The sequence below is a fragment of the Chiloscyllium plagiosum genome, unplaced genomic scaffold (assembly GCF_037043375.1).
Source record: "Chiloscyllium plagiosum isolate Xiang-an unplaced genomic scaffold, Cpla_swu_hap1 HiC_scaffold_44, whole genome shotgun sequence".
In the NCBI taxonomy this organism is placed as follows: Eukaryota; Metazoa; Chordata; class Chondrichthyes; order Orectolobiformes; family Hemiscylliidae; genus Chiloscyllium; species Chiloscyllium plagiosum.
The window spans coordinates 14,152,560-14,177,490 of NW_028270182.1; the positions used below are offsets into that span (position 1 = coordinate 14,152,560).

General features: G+C 42.5%; 2 protein-coding genes across 2 annotated transcripts; both read right to left on the bottom strand.

The window, feature by feature from the left end:
- Positions 1-12,727: 12,727 nt before the first annotated feature.
- Positions 12,728-15,900, bottom strand: LOC122544405 (cytoplasmic 60S subunit biogenesis factor ZNF622-like). The gene is given in 4 exon segments (XM_043683651.2): positions 12,728-12,762; positions 12,765-12,893; positions 13,860-14,087; positions 15,291-15,900. Coding segments are annotated over 4 exon segments (1,002 nt in total).
- Positions 15,901-21,010: 5,110 nt separating this feature from the next.
- LOC148136928 (putative G protein-coupled receptor 139) lies at positions 21,011-24,488 on the bottom strand. The gene is made up of 2 exons (XM_087982862.1): positions 24,392-24,488; positions 21,011-21,909 (listed from the first exon to the last, which is right to left on the bottom strand). Exons 1-2 carry the CDS (start codon positions 24,486-24,488, stop codon positions 21,011-21,013), a joined length of 996 nt encoding a protein of 331 aa, XP_087838988.1.
- Between the last annotated feature and the right edge of the window lie 443 nt (positions 24,489-24,931).

A 24,931-nucleotide genomic window follows, 5' to 3' on the forward strand; every position in this document is an offset into this window, starting at 1 on the left:
CACGTCAACGCAACGCTCAAGAAAGCTCAACAACATCTCCACTTCCTCAGGAGGCTAAGGAAATTCAGTACATCCACATGGACTCCTATAAACGTATATAGGTCCACCATAGAAAGCATCCTAAATTATCTTCTGTAGTTGGGAAAATGCTTTAGTCTATCATCAATTCTAACTCCATTTTCCAGGACCTGACCCATAGCCTTGTAAGCCTTGGCACCGAAAATGCACATTTAAATATTCCTGCAATGTTATGTGAATGCCTACCTCTCCCACCCTTACAAACAGTGAGCCCAGGTTCTCTTTCACCCTCTGAGTGAAAATGCTTTTTCTCACATCAACCTTCTGCCCCTTATCATAATTCTGTATGGGTTATTAATTCCTCCTACACGGGGAAAGCTTCCTTCCTGTCCACCCTGTCTACGCCCTTCATGATTTTACACATCTCAATCATGGCTCCTCTCAATCTGCTCAGTTCTATGGAAACTGTCCAATCTGTCTTTGTAACTGAAACTTTCCAGCCTAGGCAAAATCCAGGGAAATCTCTTCTGCACCGTCTCCAGTGTTATCACATCCCCTTCCTGTAATGTGGATTGCAGAACTGCACATAATACGCTAGATGTAGTCCACCCACCGTTGTACACAATTCCAGAATTACCTGCTTGCTCTTAATCTCTTTGCCTCAACTCATAAAGGCAAGTGTCCCAAATGCCTCCTTAACTAATTTATCCCCTGTCCTGATACCTTAAGAAAACTGGAATACATGCACACCATTGTCCCGCTGATCCTTGATGATTCCCAGGTTCCTATCATTCATCATGTATTCCCTTGCCTTGCTTGTTCTGCACAAGTGCATCACCTTCCCCTCATCCGGATTGAATGCCATCTGCCACTGATCAGCCCATCTGACCAGCCCAACTATATCCTCCTGTAATCTAACGCTAGCGTTTTCACTGTTTACCACTCCAAAATTTTTTGTATCCTCCGAGAACTTACTCACCAACCCTCCTCCATTCCAGTCTCAATCATTCATATCAATCATAAACAGCAAAGGGCCCCAACACTGCCCCCTGCTGGACCCTATTGGACACAGACTTCCCAAGAGGCGCTCACAAAAACATCCCTCAATTATCACCCACTTCTCCCTGCCACTCAGTAAATTATGGATCATATTTGTCAAATTTCCTTGGATCCCCTGCTTTCTTACCTTAGCTATCAGTCTCCCACGCAGGATCTTAACAAAAGCCTTGCTGAAGTCCAAGCATTGCCTTCAAGTGCACAGCTTGTTCCCTCTGAAATATTACGCCCAGTTTGCCAGAGATGAATTCCCCTTAATAGAACCACACTGACTCTTTTTGATTAATCCCTGCCTCTCCAAATGCAGATTAATTCTGTTCCTTAGAATCACTTCGATTAGTTTCCTCATCTCTGAGGTTAGACTGACTGGCCTGTAGTTTCCTGGTTTATCCTTTGCTCCCTCCTTGAATAACAATCCGACATTGATTGCCCTCTAGACATCTGGTATCTATCCTGTGGCCAGAGGGGATCTGAAAATTATTGCCAGTCCCCCTACTATTTCTTCCCTTACCTCTCTCAATAACCTGCAATACATTCCATTCTTTTCTACAGATTTATCTATATTTAAGAGAGCAAGACTACTCACAACCTCCTGTCTCTTGATGCTAATTTCTTCGAATATTTTCAATCCTTCTTCTTGATTGGCCCATCATTGTTCTCACTTGTGAACACAGATGCAAAGTCTTCATTTAGAATCCTGCTCACACCATCTGGCTCTATGCACACAGTCCCAGCATGGTCGTCAGCAGACCCAGCTCTTTCTATCCCTACCCCTTTATACTGAATGTACTTGCAAAATGTCTTAGAATTTTCCTTTATTTTTCCTGCTAGTATCTTTTCATGACTCCTTTTTACTCTCCTAACTTCAAGTTCTCCTCCAAGCCACTCACCATCCTGACTAGGAAATATGTTATTCTTGTGTCAATGTCGTTGGGTCAAAATCCTGGAATTCCCTTCTTATTGGTATGGTGTGTGCCCCTAAGTCACATGGACTATAGCAGGTCTATGCTCCTTCAGGGCTTCTGCTGTCTTGTTCTCTAAGTATCTGCCATAATTTTCCTTTTTTCCCTCTTGATACAAGATTGTATCTCTCTCAAGATCCAGTTTCTCCAGGTTTTGCTCTTTTTATATCAATACAGTCTGGTTTGGTCGTGATAACAGCAACGTTAAACAACAGAGGGAAAATGATTGTGAGATACCACGAGTGTAATCTAACTGATTAGAGATGCTGGCCCAAGTATTTGAATGTCCTGAACCCCTCCCTGAAATGTGTTTTCTCCCTCGGCCGGCACTTCACGGATATCATTGAAAGTATAAAAGTGAAACTTGGGAGAATGGATAATAATTGTTAGTGATTTTTGAGAAGATTTGAAGCTCAGGTTGATGATAAGTATGTAAGTTAGCTCATTGAGCTGGAAGGTTTGTTTTCAGACGTTTCGTCACCATGACTAGGTAACGTTATCAGTGAGAGTTTCCCGTGTTTTAAAATGCTGTAAAGTAACTTGAATCCTTTATGGAGCCCACAGAATCCTGAGGAATGTCGATTTCCACAGATGTTCTGCTCCATGACCTCTCTGTTTGATTTACAAGTCCCTGTTACTGCTGCTGAACCTTTGGAAAAGAGAGGTGTAGTCTTTCTTCTTGTTGTAATCTGTAACTTCTGATGACATCTTTACTTTCCCGAAAAGGAATTTATTCTAATTTCATTTCAATAAACACAATTTACCACCTTTGATTGTTTAATTCATAGCACACGGCTGTCAATGGCTGGGTCAGCATTTATTGTCCATCTCTAGTTGTCCCTTGAGAAGGTGGGAGTGAGCTGCCTTACTGAACCTGCTATAGTCCGTGTGACTTAGGGGCACACACCATACCAATAAGGAGGGAATTCCAGGATTTTGACCCAATGACATTGACACAAGAGTAACATATTTCCAAGTCAGGATGGTGAGTGGCTTGGAGGGGAACTTGAAGTGGGGGAGGGGGTGGTGGTGTTCCCGTGCATCTGCTACCCTTGTCCTTCATGAGTATTGTGTGTTTGGAAGGTGCTGTCTGAGGAGCCTTAGTGCCCTGGCAGGTCAAGTGTTATTTTCCCCACAAATCTCAAAAAATCTTGTTGTTCTGAAGTGTTTTGTGCCAATCCAATCACAAGCTTGTCCTCCCACAAATACATTTTATAAATGTTTGAATCTTATTTTGTGAAAAGCATATCAACCATTCAATTGGTGCAGTGGCAGACATGAGAAATAAGTGTGACAAATTGTAATCCTAATCTGTTGCAACACTGCTGTCTCAGTTGGATTTGCTTTCACGAGGGGCTCATACATAATGGAGAATGGAAAGCCAGAAGGAATATCACTGCTCCACCTGTGCTGTGATCCCACAGGAGCTTTCTCTCAGTTAGAAAGGAAGGCTCACTCTGCGTTCGCCATCACCCCGAATCAGTTGGAGCCTCTTGTCAAAGGCCACTTACTTAGACAAATTGGGAGTGCTTTTCACAGAGTGTCCTTTTGTGAAATGGCTAGCCATTGTGCAGACAGTACTCATTTACTATATAATTCGAGCAGCTGTTGGAATCCCCAGGAGGTCTCTTCCAGTATTAAATATGTTCTGTCTGTGTTGCTGCTCTTATTGAAGTTGCTATTCAAGTATTTTCTTTACCCATTTCTGAACTGAAGTAAATGTTTTTTGTCTTTCATATCACTATTTCATTAAGAGTATTGCTTTATTGTAATCTCTGATGAAGGCACAGTTATAGCCTTTAATTAAAATATGGGAAGTATCATGCCTTCAACCAGGCTTGGAATATAATCTGATGACTACCATTTCTTAGGTGTGGTTGAGAAGGGAATATCAGGATAACCTCAGCTAGAGCAGGAAGTGAAACCATGTTGTCAGTTATTGCTTTACATTACAAACCAGCTTCCCAATCACTGAGCTAATCAACCCCTACCACTGTGCTGTTGATTTATGATTAGAATCTGTTTGATTCATTCAGGGGGTGTGGAAGTCACTGACTAAACACAGAAACAGAGGAAATCGGAGCAGGAGTAGGTCATTCAGCCCTTTGAGTCTGCTCCGCCATTCAATATGATCGTGGCTGCTCATCCAACTCAGTCTTGTTCCTGCTTTCTCCCTAATCCCTTTAGCCCTAAGAACTATCAGTCAGCATTTATTACCCACAGGGCAGTTAGGAGTCAGCCCATTGTTGTGGGTCTGGAGTCATACGTTGCCCAGGCTGTGTAAGAATGCCAGCTATCCTTTCCTAAAGGATTTTGGTGAATCAGTTGGGTTTTTACAAACATTGTCAACAATATAACACTCTGGGTATCTCACGAAATAATCTGTTGTTACGTCATTTCAGTCCCTTTGGAGAAACTATGTCCATCTTTAGCTCAGGATATCAGATCTGATCAGAGGACACCAGCTGTGGTCTAACCGAGATGTTATTAATTGCACAAAACGGACACACAAATCAGCATTTTCATTCTTTTTTGATTTAAAATTGGGGCTTGCTACAATTTACTTGCAATCCTTGTTCTTCCATCTTAATCTAGTTGTGACTGATATCAATGAACAATTTGACTTCCTTACTGCCTCTCTCGTGTTCACATTAACTTTCACTGATTCAGTGGTTAGCACTGCTGCCTCACAGCTACCAGAGACCTGGGTTCGATTCCAGCCTCAGGCAATTGTCTTTGTGGAGTTTGCACGTTCTCCCTGTGTCTGCGTGGGTTTCCTCCGGGTGTTCCAGTTTCCCCCCACAGTCATAAAAATGTGCAGGTTAGGTGGATTGGCCATATTGAAATTGACCATAGTGTTCAGGGATGTGTAGGCTAGGTAGATAAGCCACGGTAAATATGGGGTTACTGGATACAGTAGGGGACTGGGTGTGAGTAGGGTGCTGTTTGAAGGGTTGGTGTGGAGTCAATGGGCTGAATGGCCTCCTTCTGCAGTAGAGGGGCTCTGTGATTCTATGATGTGCAAGGAGAGCCAGGTACCTGCACACACCAATAAAATGAACCTTCTCACCAGTCAATAAATACGTTGTCTTTAATCTTCCTTTGGGACATGCATATGTTTACAACTGAACACATCTTTCTCTGTCTGTAATATTATTTTCCACTCTTCCAATGTGTCTGTATTCCACAGAGCTTCCTCTGTCTCTTCCCCACTTCCAGTTATAACCTTCAACTTTGTATAATTAGAAAGCATGGATAAACTGCACACATTGCACGCCTCAAATATTAACACAGTTTGTCAGAAGCTGCTTGCCCTTGCGGTGTGTCACTAAGTACAGGTCACCAAATCAACAATGTCCAGTTAATTATCAATTTTTGTTTTCAATTAATTAATAAATTCTCAGTCCAAAGCAATTGCATTAATAGTACACCTTAAGTCATACTTTCACAATACAAACATATCAAAGCTTGTTACCTTTCTTTGATGCCTGAATAGACAATCATCAAACAACCTTCATATCCATTGCACAATCTAAATTCTCAGAATATCTCAGATCTCACAATATCATTTTGCTTTCAATAATGTGTGCTCATTCTGCCTAATCATGTTGTGAGTTTTGAAGTATCCTTTTTAAGGTATCCGGTTAGTAAATCCTTTATAATAGATCCCTTCCTTTTGTGTACTACCAATGTTAATTCACTTAGCTATAATTTCCTATTTGCACTTTTCCATCTTTCTTAAAAGTAAGCCATCACTTTGGCCTTCCATTTCTTTGGAACTGTTCTGGTATGTAAGTACTTGCTCCAGCTGCCTTGTTGATTTATTATTCAGCATCTCCACTTATTTCTCTTTTGCAGCCAACTTGTTGACGATTGTGACCCACGCCCACAGCTCTAAGTCTCTCACTTGGTATTTGATGGCCATGGCAGTGGTTGATCTACTTGCTCAACCTCAATTACAGGATCCTGACTCGAATTAAAGCCTCTTTTATCCCAACTAACTTTCTGATCATTACTGCAGTCTGCTCCATCCAATCCATTCTAAATGATGCTTTCACCGATATTTCAGTCTGGCTCATAGTTGGTTTCACTTTTGATCGGTTTGTTGCCATTTGTTGCCAGGAGTTCAAGACTAAATACTGCAGTGAAAGAACAACAATTGCCATCATCGGATCGATCTGTCCCTTGTTCTGTTTAAAGAACATACCTTGGTACTATGCTCATGAATTCACAACTAGAAAGGACAATGTACCAGGAGGTTGCAATAGAAAGTGGGATTTTTATGATGTAAATGCTTGGATAGCATATACTTGGTTTCACCGCTGTTTCACACCACTGCTGCCAATATTTCTGATATTGCAGCTTAATGTACTGACAGTCCGTCCCATTTTAGCATCCAGTAAGATCCATCAGAGATTACAGAGCAGACGGAATCATCCAAATCAAAATGGTCCTGAGATGGAGAACTGGAGAGGTTCTGTCATCTATGGGTTTCCTATGTCATCTACGTTTTACTAATTCATATCACACACCATTATTTTTCACGTGGTTTCGGTACCCCATGTCCATTCTTGACCAAACCCAGTCCCATGCTCCTCCTTTGGAGGTGCTGCCCAAGCACATGTATTTATGCAGTGAGCCAGAGGGAATTTCGAGAACAGCTCATCAATGGGGTGAAGATATCCACTGAAAGCAATGTCTCATTTCATGAGAAAATCAGAGATACCGAGTGTTTCCCACCATTAGGTCTTGCTTGTATCCCATATCCCACCTGATTTATGACCTGACCCCACCAGAGTCTATCTTTTCCACAAAATGTTACAAAGTACAAGTATTGAAATGTATTAATTAAGAATGAATGTGCTGGGGATATGGTTTGTATAAGGGATCATGTTAGATTGCAATAGTGGCTCCAGTTTAATGATTATATCTCCTTGGTGCCGTCATCATTGGTAATCACTCACTGACAAGTGTGATTGACCCCCTTGGAATTTCCGTGTCACTGGTCACGGGTTCTGTGGAGCTCTGAGAGGCTGATGATCCCAATCCTAGAGCCACATCTCCCACCACACGTTTGTCAGGTGTTTCCAGGAAGGTCGAATTGGTCTCTGGTCTTGAAATCGCTGGCATTCCTTTCTCCGGTTCCTGTTCTGTCCTTCTTCTTCCTGGCAGGTGTTCTCAAGGAGTTGTGTCCCTTCAGACAGGAGTTTCCTGTAAGGCAGTGTCTCCTGAATCAGGGTCTCCCACTCCCTGTGCACTGGATCAGTGGATAGCACTGCTGCCTCGTAGCGCCAGGGACCTGGGCTGAAGTGTAACCTTGGGCAACTGGATTGAATGTTCTCCCTGTGTCTGCGTGTATTTCCTCTGAGTATTCTGGCTTCCTCCTCCAGTCCACAGATGTGCAGATGAGTTGGATTAGCCACGGTACAGATGGGTGACAGCAATAGGGTGGTGGGGTTGGCTGCTCTTTGGTGGATCAGTGATGACCTGATCAGCTGAATGGCCTCTTCTGCACTGTGGGGATTCTGTGATTAACATCAATGTCGATTTCCTTGAGGGAAGCCTTCGGGGAAACATTGAAATCTTCCATTTTACGTCCTCTCCATCATTTCTGCACAGAACTGGACACAACAGTGAGGGCTGGACTAAATTAAACAAACTGCTAGAGAAACTCAGCAGGTCTAGCAACATTTGTGGAGGGAAAACAGTTTTGAGTGATAGAAACAGGGATGATAGGAGCAGGAGTCATCTATTTAACCCTTGAGCCTGCTCCACCACCCAATATAATCAGGAGTGGTTATTGAGTTCAATGCTCTAATCCTGATCTCCTCCATATCCCCAATCCCTTTAGCCACAGAAGCCGTACCTACCTCATTCTTGAAGAAAAAAGACTCCAGGCATCTTTCTTAGGGATTTGCTTTATTTCTGTGAGGCTTTTATTGATGTACACTGAAAGTGGAAGTTATTAATGATCCAACAAAATATCCAAACATGATAATAGCAAAATGCAAACAAATGGGTGAACAGACGTAAAAAATATACAGAGGTGATCGTAAAAAGGCACAAGTCTTCACATGGATGAACTTTCAGATTGACAAAAGTACAGTTAGATAGCAAGAGAGGGAGTCAGAGAGAAATGCCAAGAGAAACCCCCCATTAATGTGATTCATACTTTGAAAACAAAAAAAGAAATCCTATGAATTAAAGATCGATGTGTTTCAAGGGTAATGTGGTGAACTCTAAACATATTACAAATATATTGATGCTCAAGATCTCTTAAAAAAACTGTTCACAGGCAAATGTATTTTTGATTCCTGTTCAAATGGTAGAAGGGGTCAAATCGTGACCCTGTGTCAGTTTCCATGGAATACAAAATTGCCCATAAATTTGTGGAATCGAAGGGACTCGTGAGAATGATGAACTGAGAAAGAAGTATTGTGCAAACAAAGGAGTACTGGTGAAATTAATCTTATGCGAAATTGACAAATCACCAGGACACATGTTCAGAACAACGAACAAAGGGAGCATGGTGATACTGGATGGTGTTGGTGGCCAATACGTAAACTTGTGGACAGTGTCTGCAATGTGAAAGGGTGCAGGTGTATACCCTACTGTTTAAGAAGGGACAGAAGGAGCAAGTAGGGAATGGCGAATTTAAGATTCAATGTAAATAGTTGGAAATTAATGATTTATTGCAAAAGCTGTTGAAAAATGGGCACTGAGAAAATAACTGGGCAAGGTTGATACAAATGTATGAATGGAAATGTATTTTTAACAGCCTGCCAGTTGTCCTTATGTGTGGATTATCTGAACAAAGTAGCAAAGGTGTAATTTCTGCCTGCAGTGCACACAGATTTTCAGAAGGTTTTCGATAAGTTCCAATACAGTAGATAACTAAATAACCTTAGAACATATGACATGTGTAAAAATTTATTGACTTCCATTAGAGTCATAGAGATATACAACATGGAAACAGATCTCTCAGTCCAAATCGTTCATGCCGATCAGATGTCCAAGATAAACCTAGTCCAATTTGCCAGCATTTGGCCCATATCCCTCCAAACACTTCCGGTTCATATACCCATCCATATGCCTTTTAAATGTTGTAATTGTACCAGCCTCCACCACTTCCTCTGGCACTTCATTCCATACACGTGCCACCACCTGTATGAAAAAGTTGCCCCTCAGGTCCTTTTTAAACCATTCCCCTCTAACCTTAAACCTATGTCCTCTAGTTTTGGAATACCCCCATCCCAGGAATAGGACCATGTCTACTTACTCTAGCGATGCCCCGCATGATTTTATAAATATCTATAAGGTCACGCCTCAGCCTCTGATGTTCCGGAGAAAGTAGCCAATGTAGCCTCTCCCTATAGCTCAAATACTCCAAACCTGGCAATATCCTTGTAAATCTTTTCTGGCCACTTTCAAGTTTCACAATATTCTTCTTGTAGCAGAGAGAGCAGAATTGAATGCAATATTCCAAAAGTAGCCTAACCAATATCCTGTACAGCTTCAACATGACTTCCAACTCCTATACTCAATGCTCTGATGAAGAAAGGAAAGCATACCAAGTGCCTTCTTCACTATCCTATCTACATGTGACTTCACTTTCAAGGAGCTATGAGCCTGCACTTCAAGGACTCTTTGTTCAGCAACACTCCACAGAACCTTACCATTAAGTACATAAGGAGGAAGTGAGTACTGCAGATGCTGGATTCCTAAAGAAGGGCTCATGCCCGAAACGTCGATTCTCCTGCTTCTTGGATGCTGCCTGACCTGCTGCACTTTTTCAGCATTAAGTATATAAGTCTTGTCTCCCAAATTTGATGTCATTATATTGCCCACATTGACTTGACCAAAGCGTTTGACAAGGTCCCTCATGATAGGTCGGTCCAGAAGATTAAGTCACATGGAATCCATGGTGAGTTGGCAAGTTGGGAAAAGCTGGTTTAGTCACAGAAGACAAATGGCAGCCGTGGACAATGCTTTTCTGACTGGAGGTCTGTGACCAGTGGTATTCTGGAAGGATCAGTGCTGGGATCTGTTTGTAAAAAGTCAGAGGATTTAGGTGAAAAAAATGTGGTGGTCTAATCAGAAAGTTTGCAATGAAAATTGGTAGAGTTGTGGATAGTAAGGAAAGTTATCAAATGATACATCAGGATGTAGGCCAGTTAGAAAGTGGGTAAAGAAATGGTAGATGGAGTTTAATCTGGACCAATGGGATGTCGTAGATTTTGGGAGGTCAAATGCAGGAGGAAAGCATACAGCAAATGGCAGGACTTTTAGAAGCCCTGCCAAAGATACAAAGATCTTTGTATCTGCTCTAACCTGAGGACTGACCTGAGCTAATGTTGTTCCTCTGTTCAAGAAGGGAAATAGGGATCATTCAGGAAATTATAGACCAGTGACCAGGAAGTTATTGCAGAGGATTCTATGGGATAGGATTTACATGCATTTGGAAAGGCATGGCTTAATTAGGACCGCTCAACATGGCTTTGTGTGGGGCAGTTCATATCTTACTAATTTGATTGATTTTTTTGAGGAGATGACAGGGTGACTGATAAGGGTAGAGCGGTATATATTGTTTACATGGACTTTGACAAAGTACCTCATGGTGGGCTCACAGAGATGATTAAGATGCGTGCTTGGATCCACTGCGTGGGGATTCAGAATTGGCTTGCCCATAGAAGGCAGAGGGTAGTAGGAGAAGGGTGTTTCTCAGGCTGGAGGCCCGTGACCAGTGGCGTTCCGCAGGGATCCGTAATGGGACCTCTGCTGTTTGCGATTTATATAAGTGACTCAGATGAAAACATAGATTTGTTAGTTTGCAGATGAAACAAAGATTGGGGGGGTTGTGAATACTGTAGGTTGTCAAAAGATACAGTGGGATATAGATTAGTTCCAGACATGGTCGGAGAAATGGCAGATGGACTTTAATCCAGGCAAGCACAAGGTGTTACACTGAGTGATCAAATGTTAAGGGAACATATAATGGCAGGACCCTTAACAGCAATGATGTACAGAGGGATCTTGGGGTCCTAGTCTATAGCTCCCTGAAAATAGTCACATTAGTAGATAGGATGATAGAGAAGGCATATACATGCTTCATTTTATTGGCTGTGGCATCAAATACAAGAGTAAGGAAATGAAATTGTAGCTCTATCAATTTGGGTTTAGCCAAACTTTGAGTATTGTGTTCAGTTCTGGTCACCACACTACAGGAAGGATGTGGAGGCTTTTGAGAGGTTGCAGAAAGGTTTTGCCAGGCTGCTGCCTGGATTAGAGAGTATGAGCTATAAAGAGAGGCTAGACAAACTTAGGGTTGCTTTCTCTGGAGCAATGGAGGCAGAGGGGAGACCTGATAGAAGTTCATAAAGTTATGAGAGGCATAGAACATGTTGACAGTCAATCTTTTCCTAGCGCTGAAACATCTAAGACTACAGGGCATATATTCAGGTAAGGGGGAAAATTTCAAAGGAGCTGTGGGGGGGCAAGACGTTTCTTTAAAGCAGAGTGGTAGGTGCCTGGAACACGCTGTCAGGGATAGTAGTGGAAGCAGATTGAATAAGGGTGTTTAAGGTACCTTTAGAAAAACACATGATTAAGCGAGGAATAGAAGGATATTGACTATGGACAGATAGAAGGGATTAATTTAACTGGCTAAATTCAATTAATCCCTTCTACATGTCCATAGTCATGATCTGCATTATATCATGGGCTGAATGGCCTGTTCTGGTACTATACTGTTGTACGTTCTATATACAGAGACATCTTGGGGTGCAAGTCCATAGCTTCCTGAAAGTGGCAGCACAAGCAGAAGTGATGCTAAAGGCGGCGCAATGCTTTGCTTGTCTTCATCGGTCGTGGAATTGATTTCAAAATGTTGGCAAGTCATGTGGCAGCTGCATAAGACTTTAGTTCGGGCACATAAAGATCACTGTGTGCAGAGATGGAGAAACCAATTTTAAAGGAGTTTTTAAAGGAGTACTTGAAACCTAGAGTTATGACTGCCCTACAGATAGTTGCTGAATAGTCAAGGGTGCCTTTTACAGAGTTAAGTGATCAAAGTAATTATAGCTATCCTCCAAGTTTGTTCCCCTTGTTCAGAAGTGCATAGATGGGGCAATCATGGTGAGGAAAAATGGATGATAGTCGAGGATTGGTTGGGGATGAGATCATCAAATCAGATGAGAAAGCATGCCTATCGTAAGGTCAGTCCAGAGCTTCCCAAAATGGGGGCCATGATCCTAAATGCGAAAAACTGAAATTCTGATGTCCCAAGTTTTGAGTAGCAGTGGCCATCATGGAGATCCACTCAAGTTGTAACAGCTGTGCTCTCACTAACAGGCCCGAGCTTCCCAGCATCTCTTACAATACCTAGAAGTCACAACAATTTTCATGTCTTGCTATGTGGTCAAAATGGTAAAAGTTTGGAAAGCACTGGGCTAGACAGTGTGTGTTTGGGAGTGTGTATCTAAGCAAACTAGTTTTAATCCATAAACAAATGCTGAAGTAAGTGGCGTTGAGCAAAGCATTGAAAAATGTGGATGATGAGAGGTCAAGGCAATTTGACCAACATTAGGTTAAAGTGTCAAATGCTAAACACTTTCAAAATAGTGCCCTTATTCCTAACAAATGTTGGATCACTTCCCTTCAAAAGACATGCAAATTATGAAAAACCCAATTTGTTACCTAAATTCATAGAAGTCTACAAATTCAAGAGTAGCTCTCCATCTGTGAAGCGTTTACAATGGCTGCTGTCAACCATATGAGCTTGGACAGCTTCAGTCGAGTAAAAGGACCGCCCTTTCTCATTGCACCACAGGCAAACGTTTCCCAGACCAACCTTTTCTCCTGCAAAAGTAAAATTGCAAACATCACAAGCAGCTACTTATATAATGCTAAATAAACCTCAGCCAAAACCTTTTAGCATCTCAAGCTGAAGTTTTGAAACCAAACAATTTAAAATACATTCTCTACAATTGAACATTTCTGAGTTGTAAATTCATTTAAGCATTGTCTTTTGGCAAGATTCGAGTGGTGCTGGGAAAGCACAGCAGATCAGGCAGCATCCGAGGAGCAGGAAAATCAATGTTTCGGGCAGGAGCCCTTCATCAGGAAAGAGCTCCTACCTGAAACGTCAATTTTCCTGCTCCTCAAAACTGCCTGACCTGCTGTGTTTTTGCAGCACCACTCGATTCTTGACTCTAATCTCCAGCATCAGCAATAATCACTTTCACCTATTGTCTTTTGACGGTCAGTTTGCTATGCGTTAAAACGAGTCATAGTTCTCTGAGTATGTTGAGCAACTGATGATCGACTTAAATTTCTGAGTCTTCACTCATCTCAGTGACATGAATGTGAAACCATCAGATTAAGGAAAGTCCCATTGCTCACTCAAGTTCCGTTGACACCAGATTAATTTTCACCAAATTCTCAGTTTATATGTAAAATATTAATACTGCACTTGTAGAAAATGCCAACGTTTAGTCCATGAGTTTGTTGAGTGTTCTTTTATGTTCGCTCTGCTTGGCAGTTCTCCATAGCAACACAAATGGAAAGGGATGTTAGTTACACTGTTAGAGGTAAAAAGATCAAAAGACCCCTGTTCCACTAGGCCGGGATCACTGTATATGAAGATTCAATGCAGCATGACAATCACCCTTTCAGTTGACATGACCGGTTTTAATTGTCACACTTGGATCAGACAATTTTCCGAAGAGACCTGATTTAATCTTGCTCTTTATGTCTTATTAAAAATTAGGTAGATTAATTTGCCATTAAGAACATTGTTAAAATGTGCATTTCATTCTTACTTACCCATGTACTTCATCAAACCCTTTAGCTCCACTAAATATTCAATGTCAGGAATAAAAAAAACGTGCAACTTTGTCATATGATCAATATTTTTAAATAGAGATCGAGAGTGATGTGAACAAAATAAGCAGTTTGTTACTTGAATACTGCCAGATGGAGAGACTTCAGCTCGGCTCTCGTTTTTAAAATGTTCCTCCTCATCACAGATAGAATCCACATCCTCCCATTCACCTAGCAGAAAAAGTGCAAAGTCGAAACCAAAGGCATGTTGAAACCAAAAGCACTTTTAAATTTGTAATATATATAACAGTGTTCTATTTGATATAAATCTCAGTACAAATGTGTAAGTGTGAATATATTCAGAGCTGGCAACATTTTCCCAGTCAACAAATGCAGCTCAATTTAACAAAGTCCTTGATATGACCAGGAGTACAGTGCAAATCTCCTGCAACCTCTTCTGTCAGTCAGAAGAAATAGAAGCTTGAACACACGCACCAGCAGGTTCAGGAACAGCTTCTTCCTGGATGTTATTAGACTGATGAATGAAGTCTCTAACTTCAAATAATGCTAGCCTTGCTAACGTCGCTCTTGCCTAGTGCTCACCCTGTGCAATGCAACCGGCAAACCTCAGTCTAAACCTTTCTGATCTGTACATCCTGTACTGCTCATAAACAAAGCTTTTCACTGTACTTCAGCACACATGACAATAAATCAATGAAATTAAAATTAACATACCCAGAAGTGAATTGATTTATTACTGAGAACACCTTTGTTACAGGAAATACAAGTCGCAACTCTTATAAAAGAAATTCTAAATAATTGAGGCTGCAGAAGTATCAGATGTTCACAAATATTACCTTTTGTCAGTAAGGCATTACTACAACATTACCAAAATGTGTTTAATGCACAAACTGGGCGGCACGGTGGCACAGTGGTTAGCACTGCTGCCTCACAGCGCCAGAGACCTGGGTTCAATTCCCGGCTCAGGCGACTGACTAAGTGGAGTTTGCACGTTCTCCCCGTGTTTGCGTGGGTTTGCTCCGGTTTCCTCCCACAGTCCAAAGATGTGCAGGTTAGGTGAATTGACCATGCTAAATTGCCCCTAGTGTTAGGTAAGGGGTATGGGTGGGTTGCGTTTCGGCAGGGCGGTGTGGACTTGTTGGGCCTGAAGGGCCTGTTTCCACACTGTAAGTAATCTAATCTAATTATGGTCTGAGGTAGTCTGAGCGTACAGTCATCACATGCTGCTTGTTAGGATGCACTCTCCACTCTATTGAAATAAGCACTGGTGATTTGCCAAATGAGTTACCTTGTGCTTTGGAGTTAGAATATGTCTTAAAAAGTGAAAGGAGGAAACTTTAGTGCAGGGGACATATTCTCTAGACACTTGTTAAAACTGAACCAGAAACAAGATGCTGATTTGCCATTATTTACCATCATCTTCATCCTCCATCGTCACTTCCTCCTCAAATGACTCGAGCTGGTCCAATTTTGCAGCTTGCTGTTCGAACCAGAGTAACCGAGGTGGTTTGTCAGGCTTCTTGTTTTGTTCGCTGCTAACTGTGACTTGTGACAAAGCGTCTTCAGTTACTGGGACAACAGTCCTTTTCCTCGTGGAGGGAGCCAGCTGAGCTTTTACCGCCTGCTGAATGGCTATATTCACGGTATCTTTGTCCATTCCATCCTCGCTTATCCCCATCTCCAAATTTTTCACATTCAGCCTTTCCAGCTGTTTATTTGCAATGCTCGCGAACTTCTTTTCTGCATCCTGGTGTTTCTTGGATTTTAAATGATTTTCATAGGCATTGAAGGTGGCGAATCTTTTACCACAAGATGTGCAGTCTGTGGCAGTCCCCTTTTTCTTCTCTTCTACAGCTGATCTCAGGGCCAATACACGTTCTTGGAAGTTTTCAGCTGTCACCGGAGGCATTTCTGCGACTTTACGCTTCAGGTTATATCTGTGCCAATCTGTTTTGTAGTGTGACCTCTGAATCTCAGCATCACCAAAAGCCACATGACACGTGATGCAGGTGTAGGAAGACATTGCTTAAAACAAAAATAAAATATAGAACACAGAAAAATAAATCAGGTCCACAAAGAACAAACATTATTGTCATTGTCCATTAAAAATCAAATCCGGAGTCCAAGCGCCATATCTTTGCTGTTAGCAAGATCTGCTTCACTCGACAATTAAGGAGAGCCAAGGGGCAGAGTTGAGTATGGTGGCCATTACAAAGGAGAAAGTACTTGAAAAGCTAAAAGGTCTAAAAATTAATACATTTTCTGGCCCGGGTGTGCTACATCCTAGAGTTCTGAGGGAGGTAGCTGAGGAAATAGTGGAGGTGTTGGTTGTGATCTTTCAAACATCACTGGAGTCAGTGAAAGTCCCAGATGATTGGAAAATTGCTGTTGTAACCCCTTTGTTCAAGAAAGGATCAAGACAAAAGATGGAAAATTATAGGCTGATTAGCCTAACCTTGGTTGCAGGTAAAATTCTAGAATCCATCATTAAGGATGAGATTTCTAAATTCTTGGAAGTGCAGGGTCGGATTGGAACAAGTAAGCATGGATTTAGTCAGGGGAGGTCATGCCTGACAAACCTGTTAGAATTCTTTGAAGAGGTAACAAGTAGGTTAGACCAGGGAAAGCGAGTGGATGTTATCTATCTAGACTTCCAAACAGCCTTTGATAAGGTGCCTCACGGAGGCTGCTGAGTAAGGTGAGGGCCCATGGTGTTCGAGGTGAGCTATGTGAATGGATTGGGGGTTGGCTGTCTGACAGAAGGCAGAGAGTTCGGATAAAAGGTTCTTTTTCAGAATGGCAACCGGTGACAGGTGGGGTTCCGCAGAGTTCAGTGTTGGGGCCGCAGCTGTTCACTTTATATATAAATGATCTGGATGAAGGGACTGGGGGCATTCTGGTGAAGTTCACCGATGATACGAAGTTAGGTGGACAGGCAGGTAGTACTGAGGAGGTGGGGAGGCTGCAGAAAGATTTAGACAGTTTAGGAGAGTGGTCTAGAACATGGCTGATGAAATTCAATGTGAGCAAATGTGAGGTCTTGCACTTTGGAAAAAAAAATACACGCATGGACTATTTTATGAACAGTGAGAAAATTCATGAAGCCAAAGTACAAATGGATCTGGGTGTGCGAGTACAGGATTCCCTAAAGGTTGACTTGCAGGTTGAGTCATGGTCATTTATCTCAAGAGGGTTGGAATGTAAAAGCAGTGATGTGCTACTGAGACTTTATAAAGCTCTGGTTAGGCCACATTTAGAATACTGTATCCAGTTTTGGGCCCCACACCTCAGGAAGGACATACTGGCATTGGAGCGTGTCCAGCAGAGATTCACACGGATGATCCCTGGAATGGTAGGCCGAACATATGATGAACAATTGAGGATCCTGGATTGTATTCGTTAGAGTTTAGAAGTTTGAGGGAAGATTTAATAGAAACTGACAAGATATTGCATGGCTTAGAAAGGGTGGACGTTGGGAACATGTTTCCGTCAGACTGTGGCACTGGTACTCATGGGCACAGGCTTAGAATTAGAGGGGGTCAATTTAGAATGGAAATGAGGAGACATTTCTACAGCCAGAGTGGTGGGCCTGTGCAATTCATTGTCACAGAGTGCAGTGGAGCCGGGACGTTAAATGGCTTCAAGGCAGGGATTGATAAATTCGTAATCTCACAAGGAATTAAGGGATATGGGGAGAGTGAGGGTAAGTGGTTTTGAAATGCCCATCAGCCATGATTGAATGATGGAGTCGACTTGATGGACCGAATGGCCTTACTTCCATTCCTATTTCTTATGGTCTTATGGTGTTAACATAAATGGCTATATTTATAGCTGGCTAGATCTCACACACTTGAATTCCCTCCTGAATCTAGGTGAAAGTGAAGACTGCAGATGCTAGAGATCAGAGTCAAGATTAGAGTGGTGCTGGAAAAGCAAAGCAGGTCAGGCAGCATCTGAGGCACAGGAAAATTGATGTTTCGGACAAAAGCCCTTAATCAGGAATGAGGCTGGGAGCCTCCGGGGTGGAGAGATAAATGGTTGTGGGGAGAGGGTTGGGGCTGGGGAGAAGGTAGCTAAGAGTGCAATAGGTGAGTGGAGGTGGGGATGAAGGTGATAGGTTGGAGAGGAGTTCTAATCCAGGATTCCTTCAAGGCAACCTCTCAGGTTAAGTCAGTAGTTAGGAAAGCAAATGCAATTATGGCATCCATATTGAGAGGAGGGATTTCTTCTGAGGTTCTATTAGGCTCTGGTCTGGCCATATTTGGAGTATTGTGTGCAGTTTTGTGCCCCACATCTCAGGAAGGATGTATTGTCCCTGGAGGGTGTTCAGCGGGGATTCATGAGAATTCCAGGAACGAACAGTTCAACATGTGAGGAAGTTTTGAAGTCTCAGGGTCTATATTCAATGGGTTTAGAATGATGACAGGAGATCTAACTGAAACTTCCAGAATACTGAATGGTTTGGACAGACTAGATGTTGGGAATATGTTTCTACTGGTTGGAGAGACAGGACAGTAGGGCATAGCTTTGGAGTATAGGGAAGAGCTTTTTGAACGGAGGTAAGGAGAAACTTCTTCAGCCAGAGAGTGGGGAATCGATGGGATTCACTGGTACACAAGGCTGTGGAGACCACGTTATTGAGTATATTTAACGCTAAGATAGATAAGTTTTTGAGTATAAAGGGGATCAAGGGTTCCAGAGAGAAATGAGAGACTGAGGTTGAGAAACGTCTTAAACATGATTGTGTGGTAGAGCAGACTCAATGGGCTGAATGATGTAATTTCTGCTCCTATGTCTCATGGTCTTATGAATTCATGAATAAAGGGAGGATTGGTGTTGGTCAGCTAATCACACTGAACAGTAACTACATAAAGAAAAGAGTAGTTCCTGATTGGATTTTAGCTGGAAGCAGAGGATTTTGGGAAACTTTCAGTGGCTTAGTTTTACTTTCTCTAGTTTTCTATCCAGTCATCAAATTGTCGAATATTCTGATAAAAGAACAGCAAGAAATAAGTTATTCCCACACATCTGCGGAAACTGTTTGCATTAATTGATGACTTCAAATTTCAAGCAAGATAAACAGTTCTAAAAGGAAATGAACAATCCATTGCCCAAGGATTTCATGAAAGTCAGGCACTTATCAGCAGAATCATAATTTTCCAGTTCAATAAACAGTTGTTTTATTTTCTTTTTATTTTATCCCTCAACTGTGTCTGTCTGCCTGGGCGCATGAATGTGAGTCATTTCTCATTTTTGTTTTGTTAAAGTTACTTTATTTAACAAAAATTAACAATGAGTCAAACTTGGCAAAGATCTGTTAATCTTAATGTCTGGTTCGGGCAATATTTCAGTATATTGCAATTTCAGTGATAGTGAGGCTGATTTGGTTCAGTTCGGAGAACGTGTGGACTGCAGATGCTGGAGATCAGATTCGAGAGTGTGGTGCTGGAAAAGCACAGTGGGCCAGGCAGTATCCGAGGAGCAGGAGATTCAAAGTTTCAGAAAAAAGCCCTTCAGCTGCCTATCCATATATCCACCCCAACCCAACACCGGCCATTCCACATCATATCCCTGTATCATAACAGGTCCTAATAACAACCAAACGGGAGCTATGGTAAGAGAGGTTCCTTACACCACAATAGCAATAATGGCGCTAATGTTGTAAATATTGTTTCACCAACCAGATGATGGACGGATGGGGATAATAAAAATATCTCTGCTAGGTTGGGGGAATGGCAGGATATAACAATACAAAGAACTGCACCACATTTTTCATGTTTAATGAGAAACAAAGACCATAAACCCTTGAGATGACTGGGGTAAATGAGTCCGTATCTGTGACAAATCATATTGGCTTGGACCTTCCAAAAGGAAGGCTGCTGTTGCATTTGTTCATTCGGACCTTGTAGATGTCCTTTTGCAGTAGACTGCGATGGAACTGCCAAACAAATTGAAGCTTCCACGACAACCCAAAACGCTCTGAAAACTTCCTCAATTTGGAGTTGGAAATGGGGAATTCTGACTCACCCATCTGAACAACTTGCTCCGGTTAGAGGCACAGCTTCTGCCGACACCACCCAGAAGGTCACTTCTGCCCCCGTGTTTGCCACCGAATGTGCCACCTCTGCCCCCGCTGACGTCACTCACCCCTAGCCCCGCCGACCATGCTCCCCCCATGTCACCCGTTTCCGAAAGCATTGTGGGCCGAAGGGCCTGTTCCCATCCTGGTCTATGTCGGATGATCTAACCCATCAGGTCTGCTCCACCATTCAATAAGAACATGGCTCAGTGATGAAAGAAAGTTGCCAACAATGTAGGGATAAACACATACCAAATAATAGGACATTGCAAAGCAATGGGAATTTTCCCTTTTTTTCTCTTTTTTTCTTTCCTCCCACGCTACCGCCAAACAGCTTATTTTTCCCCGGCACCCATGTCGTTTGTGTGTGTGCAGGTGTAGGACACAATGGAGAGCAACGAGCGCAGAAACCTTTATTCATTTTCTATCAGCAAGAAGAAAAGAAAGAAACCCGAATGGCCAGTCACAAGCAGTGCCTTTCTCAACAAAGGACAATGCTATGCGATCAAAACAAATTGAGAGGGAGGGCAGGGATTAAATCAAAATAGAATTGGAGGGGGAAATAAAGCACTCCAAACCCTGCAGTGCCTACCTCTCTCTGAAAACCCAAAGGATATTCATAGACATTGCGTGCTCCCTCTCCAGGGACACCAGAACCCAGATGTAATCGTGGAAGTGGGGCAGACGATTGACCATAATGACACCTCCATAGCCCCTGTTTATGGCCTACCTGACCAGGCCAGGAACACCAGCAGTGGCTCTTTATTGAGCAAGGATCTCAACAAGGGCTCATTCCCCCATGGAGAGCTCATTTGAGCCTTATGCCGACAAGTGGGCTGTGTAGAAGGGTTGGTGTTGCTGGGGAAGTATGTGACAAACTCAGAGCTATGGAGAGCTAATACCTGTCCCTGGCAATAATAATGAACATAAACAGTGACCACCCAGCCCAGGGATGTAACATCAATTAGTATTTCAGATTGAACGATTTCCAAAATATAAATAATGATCAGAGCATGACACAAAAGCACAAGATATTGTTATGAAACGTGAATTCTCAGCATCGACATAGTTTGACCATCCATGAAAGGGAATAATTCACTCCATTTCTCAACTCCTCTCTAAACCTCCTCTGGGTTACAGTGTAAATAAAAGTATTTGTGCAGCAGCTCAAAAGCTGGAGCATGATGCCAATTTCTCGAACGAACGCTGGTACAGAAACAGAATATTCCAAGTAATCTAGTCGTCTCAATATAGAACAAACCATGAACACCACCCACAGCAGAACAAAGTTCCCCGATATCACAAACAGCAGAACCATGGATTTCCTTCGACTGCCCATCTCTGGGTCACTTGGACTCTCACTGTTGCTCCGATACTGAAGTCTCTTGCGTGCTCTGCTGGCCATTAATATGTGCCTGACCGTCATTGCATTGAGGAGAAGAATCAGAATAAATGGAACGAATGGTGTTAGTATGTAATGGATTAATTCAACGATGGCCCAGACCAGTGAATGGGATACTCTGAGAGCCACACGGCAAAACCAAGAACTGTTTGAAAGCCAATATTCACGTGTGTACAGAAAATACCAGAAAATGTTTTTCACAAAGCACAACCCTGTCACTGTTCCTATGACCACAGTTGCTGTCTTTTCAGTGCAATATTTAGATTTCAGCTTCTGGCAAGAGATGGCCACAAATCGATCAAAGGTGAAAGTTACAGTGAACCAGACAGAACTGTCTGTGGCTGCATAAAGCAGAACGGCATGGATATTGCACAAGGGAATTATTCGGAAAATGCTGAATCCTTCCCAATAAACGATAGGTATCTGACGCAATATCAGATCAATGATAATGACCAATAGATCTGCGGTTGCCATGGCCACCAGGTAATGGGTTACACATTTAGACAGACCACAATTTCCCCGAGTAAGGATCAAGATGGTTACTACATTAACTGCAAAGAAGAGAGAAGTGCAGAAATTATTCCGCAGGCATAGACAAACGGCAGATGTTTAAAAGTTTCCAGTCTAATACCAGTGTAAGCTACATAATAGGGACATTTTTATTCTATCATAGAATATAACACTCTCAGGGCAGCATGGTGGCTCAGTGGTCAGCACTGCTGCCTTACAGCGCCAGGGACCCGGTTTTGATTCCAGCCTTGGGCAACTGTCTGTGTGGAGTTTGCACATTCTCCCCGTGTCTGCATGGGTTTGCTTTGGGTGGTGTTGCTTCCTCCCACAGTGCAAGGGTTTGCAGGTTAGGGTGGATTGACCTTGGGAAATGCTGGGTAAAAGCGATATGGTAAGGTGTGTCTGGGCGGCATGCTCTTGAGAGGGTTGGCATGTACTCAATGGGCCAAATGGCCTGCTTTCAAACTGTCGGGGTTTCATTCTATTCGATGCAGTGGTAAGGGCAGTATTTTGTACAACACCCTGAACTGTACTGAGGAATGTGGTGGTGAGAAACCTACTGTGAACTGCAGCAGTCATTCTTCATTAAGAGTTCTGGTTCCAGACAGTAAAAGTACAATTATACAGCTCCAAGTAAGGATATGGAGAGCAACTTGCAAATGGCAGTGCTTTCCATGTTTTGACTGCCCTTTACTCATCTGTTCCTGAAAGACACAGGTCTCGAAGGAGTATTGATGAGTTTCCACACTGCAGGTTCCACACTGGTACTCTCTATTGCCCCTGTGCCTCAGTGGTGAAAGATATGTGTATTTAAGTTGATAGATGGGGACCAATCACATTCACTTTCTACTGAATTGAGTTAAACCACTTTAGTGTTGTTGGAGGCATACTCATCTCAGCAGGTACTGATTTGTGCCTTGTGGGCAGGCTTCAGGGAGTCAGGAGGTGAGCTATTCACCACAGAATTCCCACTCCATAATCTGGTCCTGAACTAGTTTATATCATTAACATCAACTTTTGTTTTCACGTGTAACTCCCATGATGTTGACAGCAGAGGATTGGGTGAAGATAATGTTGTTAAATGTCAAGGGGAGATGTTCATATCCCTTCCTGTTGGAGACAGGCACTGCCTGGACCTTGCATGTAGCATGAATGTTACTCCTGCTGAACATGGAAAACTATGGGTCCACTGGCTAATTGTTCCTCTCATGTTTGACATTGCTAATTTTATTCATGAATGGCACCATGTTACTTTGGAAAGAAATTTATAGAAACATGAGTATAGCTGTGTGTCCTTCAGCCCTCTGAGCCTGCTCTGCCTTCAATATGATCCTGAATGTTCATTTACCTCAGTCCCCTATTCTCGCTTTTGACCTGTGCCCTTTGACTTAATTCAACGTGTTTCCATCAGATGATCTTAGCTCCTTCCAAGGGTACGTGTGTGTCAGACTGACTCCTGAAATATTGGGCTGGATATTAAACAGCACTGCCTCGTGTGGCATTGGTGTGAGGATGTGTTTGGGATGAGGATGAACGTCATATAATTTGAGGGGTGAGGTCACCATCTTCACCTGCGTTTCTTCCCCCACCCCCAAACCCCCCAAGTTCAAACTTGACACTGTGTAACTCCGCAGGTAAGTGTCACTGAGGTTGTTCAAAGCTCAACTGACCCCAATATTAACCTGTTCAGTTCCTCTTTGTATTGATGTGGGGAGAATGGGAATGGGCAATTGTCTATTTATAACATTGACACTGGAATGACTATTTTCTCCCTTTTCCCATTGGGGAGCATCCCCATGTGGACAGTAACTACTGACCCACATGGACCTTGAGCCTTAGCCCTTCTCCACCCTTATATCCCTCCCCAAGGCAGGAAGTTCTCCCTGTCCAAATCATCGGACTTTCCTTTGTCTGTTCTCCATTGAAAGGGTGGGGGAAGGGAGTGAAGTCCCACTGAGCCCAGTTCCAGCTCTTTCTGACTACAAAGGGGATACACCCTATATCTGTCTGCTTATGTTTGACTTTTCTTGTGGGAAAGAGTAAGTGGGGTCACAGTTAGAGGTGTGGAGCAAGCTTTTCACCCCTTCTCACTCCCCCACCGATAGATAGATAGATAGATTGATAGACAGACAGACAGACAGATAGATAGATAGATAGATAGATAGATAGATAGATAGATAGATAGATGGATAGTTAGATCGATAGATAGATCGATAGATAGATCTATAGATAGATAGATCGATAGATAGATAGATAGATAGATAGATAGATAGATAGATAGATAGATAGATAGATAGATAGATAGATAGATAGATAGATAGATAGATAGATAGATAGATAGATAGATAGAAAGATAGAAAGAAAGAAAGAAAGTGATATAGTAAGGGAGATAGATTGAAATGTTTTCCTAGTGTGATCACTGGTGTGTGAAAGGAGCAGAATGATCGAAATACTTACGTACACAACCGAAACTGTCACATCTGTCAATCCCAAATGAAGCCCCAGCACTGGGTAAAAACATACCTGGCACACCGACTGCAGCCAAGATGGGAAAGTAAATCTTTTGTATCTCATAAAGCGCCCACAGAATCCGGAGCTTGATCAGAAAACTAAGCGGCATTGCTTTGGAGAAGAGGAGATGATGTAATGTTTAATCCTGGTGAACAGAGACATTCTCTTTGAGACATGGAGAAGATTTGCCGTTGTTATAGGAGTGATAACTCAACCGGTCAGAAAATCAGGTCCCTCGGTGCTTGTGTTTACCTGCAGTCAGTGAACAAACAAGTGAAGTCAACAGCTTTCAATCCAAGAGTGCAAGCTGGAACAGTGGAATTACTGATAAGTCAAAAGAAATCTGGAATAATGAGTCTAATAATCACAAAATCATTGCCAATTGTCAGAAAATCTCACCAGCTTCACTGATGACCGAAAGAGAAAGAAATTTGCCATCCCTACCTGCATCCTTAATTGCTCCTGTATCACACTCCAGATTGGAATCAGAGTTTGGCAACATGACATGGCACATGGGATTAGGACGACTGTCTATGTAGATGTTCAGAGCCA